Source organism: Clupea harengus, chromosome 2 (genome assembly GCF_900700415.2).
Source record: "Clupea harengus chromosome 2, Ch_v2.0.2, whole genome shotgun sequence".
NCBI classification, from domain to species: domain Eukaryota; kingdom Metazoa; phylum Chordata; class Actinopteri; order Clupeiformes; family Clupeidae; genus Clupea; species Clupea harengus.
The window spans coordinates 657,936-671,632 of NC_045153.1; the positions used below are offsets into that span (position 1 = coordinate 657,936).

The 13,697-nt window shown below is 44.7% G+C and overlaps 1 protein-coding gene across 1 annotated transcript; it reads right to left on the minus strand.

The window, feature by feature from the left end:
- Positions 1–6,169: 6,169 nt before the first annotated feature.
- ndufv3 (NADH:ubiquinone oxidoreductase subunit V3) lies at positions 6,170–12,829 on the minus strand (the record flags this gene model as incomplete). The annotated part of the gene is made up of 2 exons (XM_031579560.1): positions 6,170–6,564; positions 10,612–12,829. Coding segments are annotated over 2 exons (2,361 nt in total), but the record flags the coding sequence as incomplete, so codon positions are not given.
- Between the last annotated feature and the right edge of the window lie 868 nt (positions 12,830–13,697).

The window sequence follows — 13,697 nt, forward strand, 5'->3', positions numbered from 1 at the left end:
CAGACACACACACACCCTTTCGATATACACAATAACATCCTTACAGACAGATAACATACATACACGCACACAAACACACACACACACAACCTTACAGACAGATAACACACACACACACACATCCTTACAGATAGATAACACACACACACACACACATCCTTACAGACAGATGACACACACACACACAAACACACACACACACAAAGACAAACACACACACACACACATCCTTACAGACAGATGACACACACACACACAAACACACACACACAAAGACAAACACACACACACACACATTGTTACAGACAGATGACACACACACACACACATATCCTTACAGACAGTTGACACACACACACACACACACATGTCCTTACAGACAGACAGACAGACAGACAGACACACACACAAACACACACACAAACACACACACATACACCTGTCTGTACTCAGTCATGAAGTGGGACCTTCAGCACAAAAGCTAAGCTCTTAATCATACATCATACTTTAGATAAGACTGAATCTAATAAGATAATAAGATCTTAATCATACATCATACTTTAGATAAGGCTAAACCTAATAAGATAATAATTATACTTTAGATAAGACTGAACCCTAATAAGATCTTAATCATACTGACATCATAAGACTGAACCTAATAAGATCTTAATCATACTGACATCATAAGACTGAACCTAATAAGATCTTAATTATACTTTAGATAAGACTGAATCTAATAAGATAACAAGATCTTAATCATACTGACATCATAAGACTGAATCTAATAAGATAATAAGATCTTAATTATACTTTAGATAAGACTGAATCTAATAAGATCTTAATTATACTTTAGATAAGACTGAACCCTAATAATATCTTAATCATACTTTAGATAAGACTGAATCTAATAAGATCTTAATTATACTTTAGATAAGACTGAACCCTAATAATATCTTAATCATACTTTAGATAAGACTGAATCTAATAAGATAACAAGATCTTAATCATACTGACATCATAAGACTGAACCTAATAAGATAATAGGATCTTAATTATACATCAAACTGACATCATAAGACTGAACCTAATAAGATCTTAATCATACTTTAGATAAGACTGAATCTAATAAGATCTTAATTATACTTTAGATAAGACTGAATCTAATAAGATCTTAATTATACATCAAACTGACATCATAAGACTGAACCTAATAAGATCTTAATTATTCTTTAGACAAGACTGAACCTAAATGTCTCATAATAATCAATTGTGACATTTATAATCAGAACAACTGACACACATATATCAACTGGCACATATATCAACTGACACATGTATCAACTGACACATGTATCAACTGACACCTATATCAACTGACACATATATCAACTGACACACATATATATCAACTGACACACACATATATCAACTGGCACATATATCAACTGACACACATATATCAACTGGCGCACACATATATCAACTGACACACACACATATATCAACTGACACACATCACCTGACATATCAACTGACACACATATCCCCTGACACAAATAGCGACTGACACACATATAGCAACTGCCACAAATATCAACTGCCACATATATCAACTGACACACACATATATCAACTGACACACATATATCAACTGACACACATATAGCGCCCGACACACACATATATCAACTGCCATATATATCAGCCGAAACACATATATCAACTGACACATATATCAACTGACACATATACACGTATCAACTGACACATATATCAACTGACGTGTATATCAACTGACATATCAACTGACACACATATATCAACTGCCACATATATCAACTGCCAACTGACACACACATATATCAACTGACACATATATCACCTGACACACACATATATCAACTGACACACACATATATCAACTGACACACATATATAACAACTGACACACACATATAGCAACTGACACACACATATATCAACTGACACGTATATCAACTTACACATATCAACTGACACATATATATAGTAACTGCCATATATCAACTGACACACATATATAGCAACTGACATATATCACCTGCCACACATATATCACCTGACACACACAAACACACACACATATATATCAACTGACACATATCAACTGACACACACAGATATCGACTGACACACATATCAACTGACACATATATCAACTGGCACACACACACACACGTATATCAACTGACACACACATATATCCACTGCCACATATATCAACTGACACACATATATATCAACTGACACACATATATCAACTGCCACATGTAGCAACTGACACACACATATCTAGAAAATATTTCTGTACATGTTTCACTGGGTCACGCTTCAAATACAAATAAATCACTACATCCATAAATGTTTTGTGTGTGTGTGTGTGTGTGTGTGTGTATCACAGTAAAGGGTAGACTCTTAATCACTACATCTATAACATGTGTGTTTGTGTGTGTGTGTGTGTGTGTGTTGTGTGGGTGTGTGTATGTATGACAGTAAAGGGAAGACTCTTAATCACTACGTCCATAACAAGTGTTGTGTGTGTGTGTGTGTGTGTGTGTGTGTGTATGACAGTAAAGGGTAGACTCTTAATCACTACATCCATAACATGTTTGTTTGTGTGTGTGTGTGTATATGTGTGTGTGTGTGTGTGTGTGTTGTGTGTGTGTTGTGTGGGTGTGTGTGTGTGTGTGTGTGTATGACAGTAAAGGGAAGACTCTTAATCACTACGTCCATAACAAGTGTTTGTGTGTGTGTGTGTGTGTGTGTGTGTGTGTGTGTGTGTGTGTGTGTATGACAGTAAAGGGTAGACTCTTAATCACTACATCTATAACACGCCACTCGATATCAAGTTTAATTATACGGCTTTTCAGAATGTTGCAAAAAGTTCCATTAATTTGAAAGGGCCATCCCAACGTTTACCGCTTGGTTTTGTGCTTCTAAAATCACATCGTTTATATTATTCCGCAAGTAGTCCAGTCATTTAATGTAACGGAAACTCTGCAAGTCTGCAAGTAATGGGTTGCTATGCAGCACCTGAAAATTTGAAGTTCCAATTGCGTGAAGAACTACTTTTCTTAGCGGAAGTCACAAAATGGCAACAAAATCATTAAAAAGAGGTATTTTGGAGGAATTTCTTCTATCGTTTTGATAAGTAACCGAATAATAAGCGGGATAATGTATAGTCCGGCGGTCATTATCGGAAAATAACTCTAGCTGTGTGTCAAAGGCAAGAGTTTCAGTGCGTATTCTGAGGCTCTGGACGAGAGTACTGACATAAAAGATAATGCTCAGCTCGTGATTTTTGTCAGCGGTGTTAACAACCACTTTGAAGTGTCAGAGGAATGACTTTGTGTTAAAACAATGCAAGGCCGTACCACATCTAAGGATGTATTTGAGCAACTGTGTGACCCAATTGAGCATGCTGGTCTGTCATGGCAGGAATAACAACAGACGGTGCACCATCAATGATCAACATATCAGTAGACTATTCATTTTAGATCACTATTGAAGGAATCCGAATTTAAGGTTTAGAGTTAATAAGGATATGCCATAGTCAATAATTCAATGTATCTTATACCTAGTTGTAATTGTTGTATGTGTATTCTGGACCTGCCCTGCGTGAGGTGTGAGATAGCTCTCACTTCCTCCCCGGCCAGGGCGTAGTCTCTGAGGTGCTTCGGCCTCGTGAATAGAAGGCTTTTGAGTTCTTTGATCATGGATGGAGATCTTACACCCCTGTGCTCTGTGTGAGCACATGGGTCCTGGACTTCACGACTCCCAGGTAATAATTTGATACATGTTCATGAAGGGATGGAGCTATGGGATGACACCCTTGTTTTAGGAAAGGATAAAACCTGTATCGTCCCGATGGCTGACAGAAGAGAGTTAGGTGACTCCTCTGAGTGGAATCTAAGTCTCTCTCTCCTCTGGTGTATGTTGTACTTTTTAGTTCAGGAACAAAAGTACTCGTAGGCTGATTCGTGTTGAACACCTTTCATGTAACGTTTAATAACTACGCCCCAAGACACAGATATCGCGATCACACATCACTCATAAGGTTGCCAGGTACAAACATAATCCCTGACTAACAGACCACTTCTACAATATACTACAGTGTACATCATTGCTTGCTCGTGATTAAAACCCGAATCTTCGGCTGATCATACCTCAGACTGAGTCTCCGATATATGGGATCAAATTGATTTCCATCACTATAGATGGAAAGATGCTGTATTTTGACAGACAAATGAAAGTATACACTTGAAATAAATGTATTTTATAAAGTAAAATTATTCAGATTTTTGCTGAGACTTGAGACTCTGTTTTCTACTTTGTTTAGTTTGTTTGCAGCCTTGTTACCAACTATACAAAAGTGGTGCAGTACAGCATTTGCTTTAAAATGCGCATGTATGAAGGAAAACATTTTTTGATGTAGTTGTCAATGAAGATATTATCCCACTAGAACTGCTGTAGATCATGTCATGGGCTATCAATGAGACAAAGTGATCCAAAAATGCAACTATAACAAACACCTTTATCCAAAGAGCGTCTTGCATTGCCCAGGAATTGAAACTCAGGTCAGCTACTTGTTATTCAACAGCACTAACCATTGTACCACTGATCACACATGGTACATTTGCCACACTCAAAAGTGGTATCTCCAGTATTGTGATGGGCCAGCCAAGAGATCCAAAAATCTGGCCCCCCACTGACCAGACTGGACGCTCATCGGCCCCCCGCTAATTTGAGTTTGAGACCCCTGGTCTTAAGTCTATTTGGAGACGACGGACGTTATGACAATGGGCGTTATGACGACAGACGTTAATTCTAGGATTTTCCAAAACCCCATTCAATCTCAGAGATTGTTTAAAACCAGAATCGGCGCATACACACACACACACACGCACACAACACACACACACATCCATACATACATACAAGATGATGACGGTCACCCCTCTATATTATAATTCCAAGAGTAGGAGATTAATGGGAAGTGTTGACAAGCGTGGGATACTGCTGGGGGCAGCCATTTTGAACACAAGCGTGGGATACTGCTGGGGGCAGCCATTTTGAACACAAGCATGGGGATACTGCTGGGGGCAGCCATTTTGAACACAAGCGTGGGATACTGCTGGGGGCAGCCATTTTGAACACAAGCATGGGATACTGCTGGGGGCAGCCATTGAACACTGGATTAAGGTGCCTATGCCAACCTCTGCCCACTGAATAAAGGTGTCCATGCCAACATGTGCCCACTGGATAAAGGTGCCCATGCCAACCTGTGCCCACTGGATAAAGGTGGCCATGCCAACCTCTGCCCAGCGGATAAAGGTGGGAGGTTGACGAGCTGATGGAGACAGCGTGATGCTCTGGTCCGTGTTCCGCTGGGTGTTCCGTGTTCCGCTGGGTGTTCCGTGTTCCGCTGGGTGTTCCGTGTTCCGCTGGGTGTTCCGTGTTCCGCTGGGAAACCCGGGGTCCAGCCTTGTGGGAGTCAAATGACACCAACCTCACCCTAACCCTCACTCACCCTCAGCATCACTGTGAGCACGCCTTCATGGCAAGGTTTCATTTCACCGCTCACATGACAGGACTGCAGGTCACATGACAGGACGGTAGGTCACATGACAGGACGGTAGGTCACATGACAGGACTGCAGGTCACATGACAGGACTGTAAATCACATGACAGGACGGTAGGTCACATGACAGGACTGCAGGTCACATGACAGGACTGCAGGTCACATGACAGGACTGCAGGTCACATGACAGGACTGCAGGTCACATGACAGGACGGTAGGTCACATGACAGGACTGCAGGTCAGACCTGCTTGGGCAGCGGCAGCCCCTCTCTTTCCCTCTTCATTCCTACTCTATCCCTCTCTCTATCCCTCTCCATTCATACTCTATCCCCCTCTCTATTCCTCTACATTCTTACTCTATCCCTCTCTCTATCCCTCTCCATTCCTACTCTATCCCTCTCTCTATTCCTCTACATTCTTACTCTATCCCTCTCTCTATCCCTCTCCATTCCTACTCTATCCCTCTCTCTATCCCTCTCTCTATCCCTCTCCATTCCTACTCTATCCCTCTTTCCCTCTCAGCTCAGAAATACACACCAGCACTCTGTCTTTGGTATTTAATAATAGAATTCATTTATTATCATTCAAGTACATTAGACATGGGATCATAGGTTTTGTGTGTGTGTGTGTGTGTGTGTGTTCAGTGACGTGGCGAGGGTCGTCCAGATGATGGCTGGGGGAGGGGTTTGTGTGTGTGTGTGTGTTCAGTGACGTGGCGAGGGTTGTCCAGATGATGGCTGGGGAAGGGGTTTGTGTGTGTGTTTGTGTGTGTGTTTGTGTGTGTGTGTGTGTGTGTTGTGTTTAATGGCGTGGCGAGGGTCGTCCAGATGATGGCTGGGGGAGGCGGTATTTGGCCATCTCCACATCCAGGTCGGCGAAGGTGTACTCGTCGTACTTATGGTGCTGGAGGTTCCGGTAGGAGGTGTTATCAAAGGGCTCCAGTTCTGTGGAACACACACACACACACACACACACACACACACACACACACACACACACACACACACAGAGAGGGCCGTTAGAATACACAATACACACACACACACGGCCGTCAGAATACATAATACACACACACACACACACACACACACTGGGCCGTCAGAATACGCAATACACACACTCACTTCATAAGCACACACACACACACACACACACACACACACACACACACACACACACACACACACACACACACACACACACACACACACACACACTCTCAGACCACGAGCAGAATGCAAGGAAGGTCAGTTAGATAAGCAGCCCATATTTTTCTAAAGGTTGCTTTATGTATGTGTGTGTGTGTGTGTGTGAGAGAGATATTAAATACCCCCCTCGACACACACACACACACACTCTGTTCACAGTTTTATGAAACCCAACAAGTTACATGCAAGAGTGACATCACTTTCATTCATTTTCTCCATACGACATGTTGAGGGGACACACACACACACACACACACACACACACACACACACACCACACACACACACAGATGTGACACACTCACACACACACACACACTTCGGTTCAGTGCCCAGATAAACAGAGAAAAGAGAGGACGAGGAGAGGAAAGGAAATCGGAGTGCTTATCAGCATAAGTAGGTACAGGAAACATTAACATTAACATTAACATTAACATTAACATTAACATTAACATTAACATTAACATACTCAACACATTACCCTTAACCATTACAGGAAACATTAGCATTAACATGTACAGGAAACCACAGGAAAGATCTTAGCCATATCATTTACAGGTACATCATCATTAGCAAATAGCAAATAGCAAGTACTTGTGGCAATATCACAGTACTAACATAAACCTTAGCATTAGCTTTAGCATCAGACAATATCACAGTACTAACATAAACCTTAGCATTAGCCTTAGCATTAAACAATATCACAGTACTAACATAAACCACCTTAGCATTAGCTTTACTATTAGCGTGTACAGAGTACAGTAGCATTAACAGCTTAAAGAATAACCTGTCCAGGCAGGTTTAACATTATGAGCCCAAAACAGAGAGTTTGGAAGGATGGAAGAGAGAAGCAGAAGTCCCTGTGTGCATCCCAGAGGTGTGAGACGTGTGTGTGTGTGTGTGTGAGACACAGAGGATGCATGTGTGTGTGTGTGAGACACAGAGGATGCATGTGTGTGTGTGTGTGTGTGTGTGTGTAGTGTGTATGTGTGTGTGTGTGTGTGTGTGTGTGTGTGTGTATGTGTGTGTGTGGTGCGTTACTTAGCAACCTCCAAGCAAGGCAGTGTGTGGTGCGTTGTTAAGGAGTCCCCCCCAGGATTTCGCGGGCCTTTTTTGAGATAGTTGCGGCCTAAAACTCCTGATTTCGCGGGAGCTTTTCCAAAAAGTTACGACTTAAGTTGCGAATTTCCCTCTTTGTAATTATAATTGAGTTATTTGTTGAAAAATAAGTAATTAATAAACAAACATTCATTAAAGAACAAAACCATTGAGAAATTGTCCTCTAAATAACCTTACCAACATGCCAAACTAAAGATTACCAGGACTAAAACATTTTTGCAAAATAGGCTGTTCTGCCCTCTGCTTATTTAGGTCAGCAAATGTATATTGCTTGTATTGTTGTTATAGAAACGAACACAGTATGGTTTTGGACTTTTACTTTGACATCATTCAAATGTTCGTCTCGTGGGAATGGCAACAGCTGTTAGACATGTTTAAGTGACCTAAATTTAATTTCCATGAACTGTGTTAATGTTAATTATTAGTATTACGTTCTAATATAGCGATATGACCGTTATTCATTCATAATTCCGTTAATAGCTAACGTTAGCACTTGTTAGCCAGCTGTGCTGTAATCTGTTGTTGCTCTGATTCTTGATGTAACGGATATGATAGACGGTATACTAAACACTAAACACAGCAAGTTACTAAGTATTTTCTGTATTACAGTTTCACTCATAAATTTCACCTGACAATCGATAAAGGAGCAAGGCGCTCGCCACCTGGCTTGTGTAATCGAGTTTGGCTGACTGTTTACCTACATTAACGCACTGGTGGTGTAAAACACGTAGCGGGAACAGTACATAGGGTTTACTTATCCACAACGAAGTGCACCTGTTGGTATTACAAAAGGACCACCAGTAAGACTGAATACTATGTTATGAATGTTTCAGCCTTCACATATAACGAAAAAAAAACAGCCTGTGTCATCTGTCTCGTCGTCTGGCGTCCTGCCTGCGTTTCTGCCGTTCTCATTCTATGCTTATCAATCTGCTTTGCTATCCTTGTTGATTTATTTTATCCGTATAGGTGTTTATGTTGTTCAATTTCATATATTAATTTAAATTCGTCCAATTTCTAGTAATCCATTCTTCAACACTAGCTGCTACCTTATCTTCAAGCAGAAAGTAAGGTTAAATCTCCATGGCAACAGCTCTCGAGGGTTTGGGAAATAATCGGATTTATTGCTTCCTTCAATTTTCACGGCAAAATATATAATTTTCATTACATTTCATAGATCTATTACCAGACTCTATGTAAAAAGGGCCACGCACTTGCGGAAAATTATAAAAAAAATTGCCAGATCTCTTTCTGAATTCTACGTTCAGTTTCCACGTCTGGTGTAGCCAGTAGTTCTCATTGTTTACAACGGATTAGAACTCTGCTAGTGTCTGCTATTGGCCTTTGGATCGCGTGTCAACGTAGCCGCCATCTTGGGGAGGGGAAGATATATGTCTATGGTCTGCACTGTGTCCGCAGGGCACAAAATGTCCGCCCTTGGTGTAGCCACAGAAGGGAGGGAGTTGTGGGAGAAAAACGATGATTTGTCAAATTTGCGGGAAAGTAGCGGCGATGTGTTAAAATTGCAACGTCACCCTGAATTCGCGGGGAATCGTTGAATTTGCGTTAATAGTTGCGATCGCGGGGGGCACTGTGGCGCAAGCAGTAGCCCCGACCACATTCGGGCTTGACGCCCATGGAGGACACGGGTTCGAATCCGGCCCGATGTCATTTCTCCTGTCCACTCCCCAGCTCTTCTCCCTCTCATTTCCTGTCCCACTCTTCACTGCACTATCGATTAAAGGCACAAAAGCCCAAAAATAAATCTTTAAAAAAAAATTAAAAATAGTTGCGATCGTAACATCGCGAAATCCTGGAGGGCCTTGTTAAGGAAACGTGTTAGAGCCATGTGATGTGTTGCCAAGCGATGTGAACATGATGTGTGTGTGCCATAACAGAATTAGAGAGAAAAGCCACGCAACAGAATGGATCTGTGTGTGCCTGAGTATGCAAAGTGTGTGTGTGTGTGTGTGTGTGTGTGTGTGTGTGTGTGTTTGCATGAGTGTATGTGTGCGTGAGTGTGAGTGTGCGTATGAGTGTAGGTGTGTGTGTGTGTGCGCACATGTGAGTGTGTGTTCGCGCATGCAAGTGCGTCTGAACACGTGTGTGTGTATCCGCGCATGCGAGTGTACGTGTGTCTGTGCATCCGAGTGTGTGTGTGCGCGGGTGTGCGCGCACGAGTGTGTGTGTGTGTTTTTGTGTGTGTTTGTGTTTGCACATGCGAGTGTGCGTGTGTGTGTGCGTACGCATGCAAGTGTGTGTGTTTGCACATGCGAGTGTGTGTTCGCGCATGCAAATGCATCTGCGCACGAGTGTGTGTGTGTGTGTTTGCACATGCAAGCGTGTGTTTGCACATGCGAGTGTGTGTGTTTGCACATGCGAGTGTGCGTGTGTGTGTGCGTACGCATGCAAGGGTGTGTGTTTGCACATGCGAGTGTGTGTGTTTGCACATGCGAGTGTGTGTGTTTGCACATGCGAGTGTGTGTTCGCGCATGCAAGTGCGTCTGCGCACGTGTGTGTGTGTATCCGTGCATGCGAGTGTACGTGTGTCCGTGCATCCAAGTGTGTTTGCGCGTGTGTGCGCCCACGAGTGTGTGTGTGTGTGTGTGTGTGTGTGTGTGTGTGTGTGTGTGTGTGTGCGCGCACGAGTGTGTGTGTGTGTACCCTCAGGGGCCTCCACGGCTGGAGTCTCTTCAGCTGTTGCTGCTTCTGTGAGCACGGCTGCTGGGTCCACCAGCTCCTCCTCAGACACAGCTTCAGCTATGAGAGCTTCAGGTTCAGCAGCTGTTGCTATGAGAGTTTCGGCCTCTACAGGGGCGGCATCAACCAACTCTTCAGTAGCAGGGAGGGTAGCTTCTGCTATGAGAGCTTCAGAGGCAGCTTCGACCTCTGCAGGGGCAGTTTCGACCTCTGCAGGCGCAGTTTCGACCTCTGCAGGGGCAGTTTCGACCTCTGCAGGGGCAGCTTCGGCCTCTACAGGGAAAGCTTTGGCCTCTGTAGGGGCGGCATCAACCAACTCTTCAGTAGCAGGGAGGGCAGTTTCGACCTCTGCAGGGGCAGTTTCGACCTCTACAGGGGCAGTTTCGACCTCTACAGGGGCGGCATCAACCAACTCTTCAGTAGCAGGGAGGGCAGTTTCGGCCTCTGCAGGGGCAGCATCTGCTATGAGAACTTCAGGGGCAGTTTCGGCCTCTACAGGGGCGGCATCAACTAGCTCCTCGTCACCAGGAGGAGCTGCTTTAGCTAACCCTAGGTCTTTAGCCTCCAGTCCATCAGCTTCAGTGATGGCCTCCTTCATTGATCCCACCACAGCTTCTGTGGCAGCCTCTACAGCCTCCGACACGGCTTCTGTAACGGCTTCGGTTACGGCTTCTTTTACGGCTTCTACAGCCTCCGACACGGCTTCAGTTACGGCTTCGGTTACAGCTTCGGTTACGGCTTCCACCACTGCTTCAGTGGCAGTTTCCTGTGCTGGTTGTGCTGGTTCTGGGGTGGCATCCTGCAGAGAGGTCTCCGGGGCCGCTGCAGAAAGCATCTCTTGGGTCTCCGGGGCAACCGCTGGACCGGCAGCCGCTGCAGAAAGCATCTCCTGGGCAACAGCCTTCAGTTCAGCCTTCACCTCAGGCTTGCCAGCAGCCTCTGAAGCTGAGTCCGAGTCCGAGTCCGAATCTGAGTCCGAGTCGCTGGAGGAGGAGGAGGAGGAGGCGTCCTGATCAGCAGGAGCTGCTGCCATGGCAACCGCAGGCTCTGCAGCAGCACCTTCACCAGCAGGTGGAGCCTCTGGAGTCACAGCTTCTACAGCTGCTGTCTCCACGGCAACCTCTGGGGTCACAGCTTCTACAGCTGCTGTTTCCACGGCAACCTCTGGAGTCACAGCTTCTGCAGCTGCTGTTTCCACGGCAACCTCTGGAGTCACAGCTTCTGCAGCTGCTGTTTCCACGGCAACCTCTGGGGTCACAGCTTCTGCAGCTGCTGTTTCCACGGCAACCTCTGGGGTCACAGCTTCTGCAGCTGCTGTTTCCACGGCAACCTCTGGGGTCACAGCTTCTGCAGCTGCTGTTTCCACGGCAACCTCTGGGGTCACAGCTTCTGCAGCTGCTGTTTCCACGGCAACCTCTGGGGTCACCGCTTCTGCAGCTGCTGTTTCCACGGCAACCTCTGGGGTCACAGCTTCCGCAGCTGCTGTTTCCACGGCAACCTCTGGGGTCACAGCTTCTACAGCTGCTGTTTCCACTGCTGTTTCCACGGCAACCTCCGGGGTCACAGCTTCTACAGCTGCTGTTTCCACGGCAACCTCTGGGGTCGCAGCTTCTGCAGCTGCTGTTTCCACGGCAACCTCTGGGGTCACCGCTTCTACAGCTGCTGTTTCCACGGCAACCTCTGTCTTCACTTCTTCTACGGCAGCTTCTGGGCTCACTGCTTCTTTGGTCACTGGTTCTGGAGCGGCTTCAGCCACCGCTGGTTCTGCCGCCACGGGTTCTGTGGTCCCAGCTTCCACAGCTAATGGTTCTGGAGTGGCTTCAGCTGCCAGCGGTTCAACAGCCACAGCTTCTGTGGTCCCAGCTTCTGGAGTAGACTGTGTGATGGCCGGTTCTGAGGTAGCTTCTGGAGTAGACTGTGTGATGGCCGGTTCTGCAGGTGATGATGGTTCCGGAGTAGCTTCTGTGATGGCCTGAGCTGCTGTGGGTTCCGCTGGAGGGGGTGGGGCTATTTGCGTTGCCGTGGCAGCTGCTGCTAAAGTGGGCGAGGCAGCAGCACTGGGAGGGAGGAGTTTGACGGGGAAGGAAACGGGCGTCTTATAGGCCAGCAGAGCGGCCCTCTCCTCCTCTCCCAGTGTTGCTACGGAAACGGCGAGTGGAACAGAAAACAGCTTTATTGACAGTTAGTCCGACCTGAACCCTTACTAACCTGAACGTGCCCACACCACACTAACCCACACTAACCTGAAGGTGGCGCTAACACATTAACCTACGCTACTTTATTAATTGGCTGGTGTTATAATCTGTTATAATATATATCTATAATCTACCGTAATTTCCGGACTATAAGCCGCTACTTTTTTCCCACGCTTTGAACCTCGCGGCTTAAACAATGACGCGGCTAATTTATGGATTATGATACCTGTGACTGTATACGGTGTCTTTGTGTTTACGGTGGCTTTGTGGAGCTAGGATGCTAGCATCGATGCAGCCGCATGGATGCTTAGCTCCACGCGATTTCTCAGTATCTCTCAATAACTTAACTAATGTCAATATAACCACAGTCTACCGGCGTAGACAGAACAACTCAAAACAAGGTTTACAACAATACAAATCCAGTCTTTTCAAGTTCTTTAGCTCACTGGTTTCAAACTAGCGTCTTTCTTCTATCTCGCTGTCTTCAATCTAACGTTCTAGCTTCTGATTGCCTTTTGCAACTGTGCTCTCTTAAAGCAACAGTGCACTTAACGTAACTGGCAAAACTAATAATATGCATCACTATTGTATTACTTTTGATATTCATTTTAGCCTGTGTAAAGTTAATTTGTTTCAATGTACTGGTAGGCACCTGCGGCTTATAGACATGTGCGGCTTATTTATGTAAAAATAATAATTTTTTAAAAATTCAGTGGGTGAGGCTTATATTCAGGTGCGCTCAATAGTCCGGAAATTACGGTACTTATTAATTGGCTGCTGTTGTTATAATCTGTTTTGAGAACCTAGTGTTTGCAAATACCACAAACAATTCAAACATTTAGACAATAGACAATT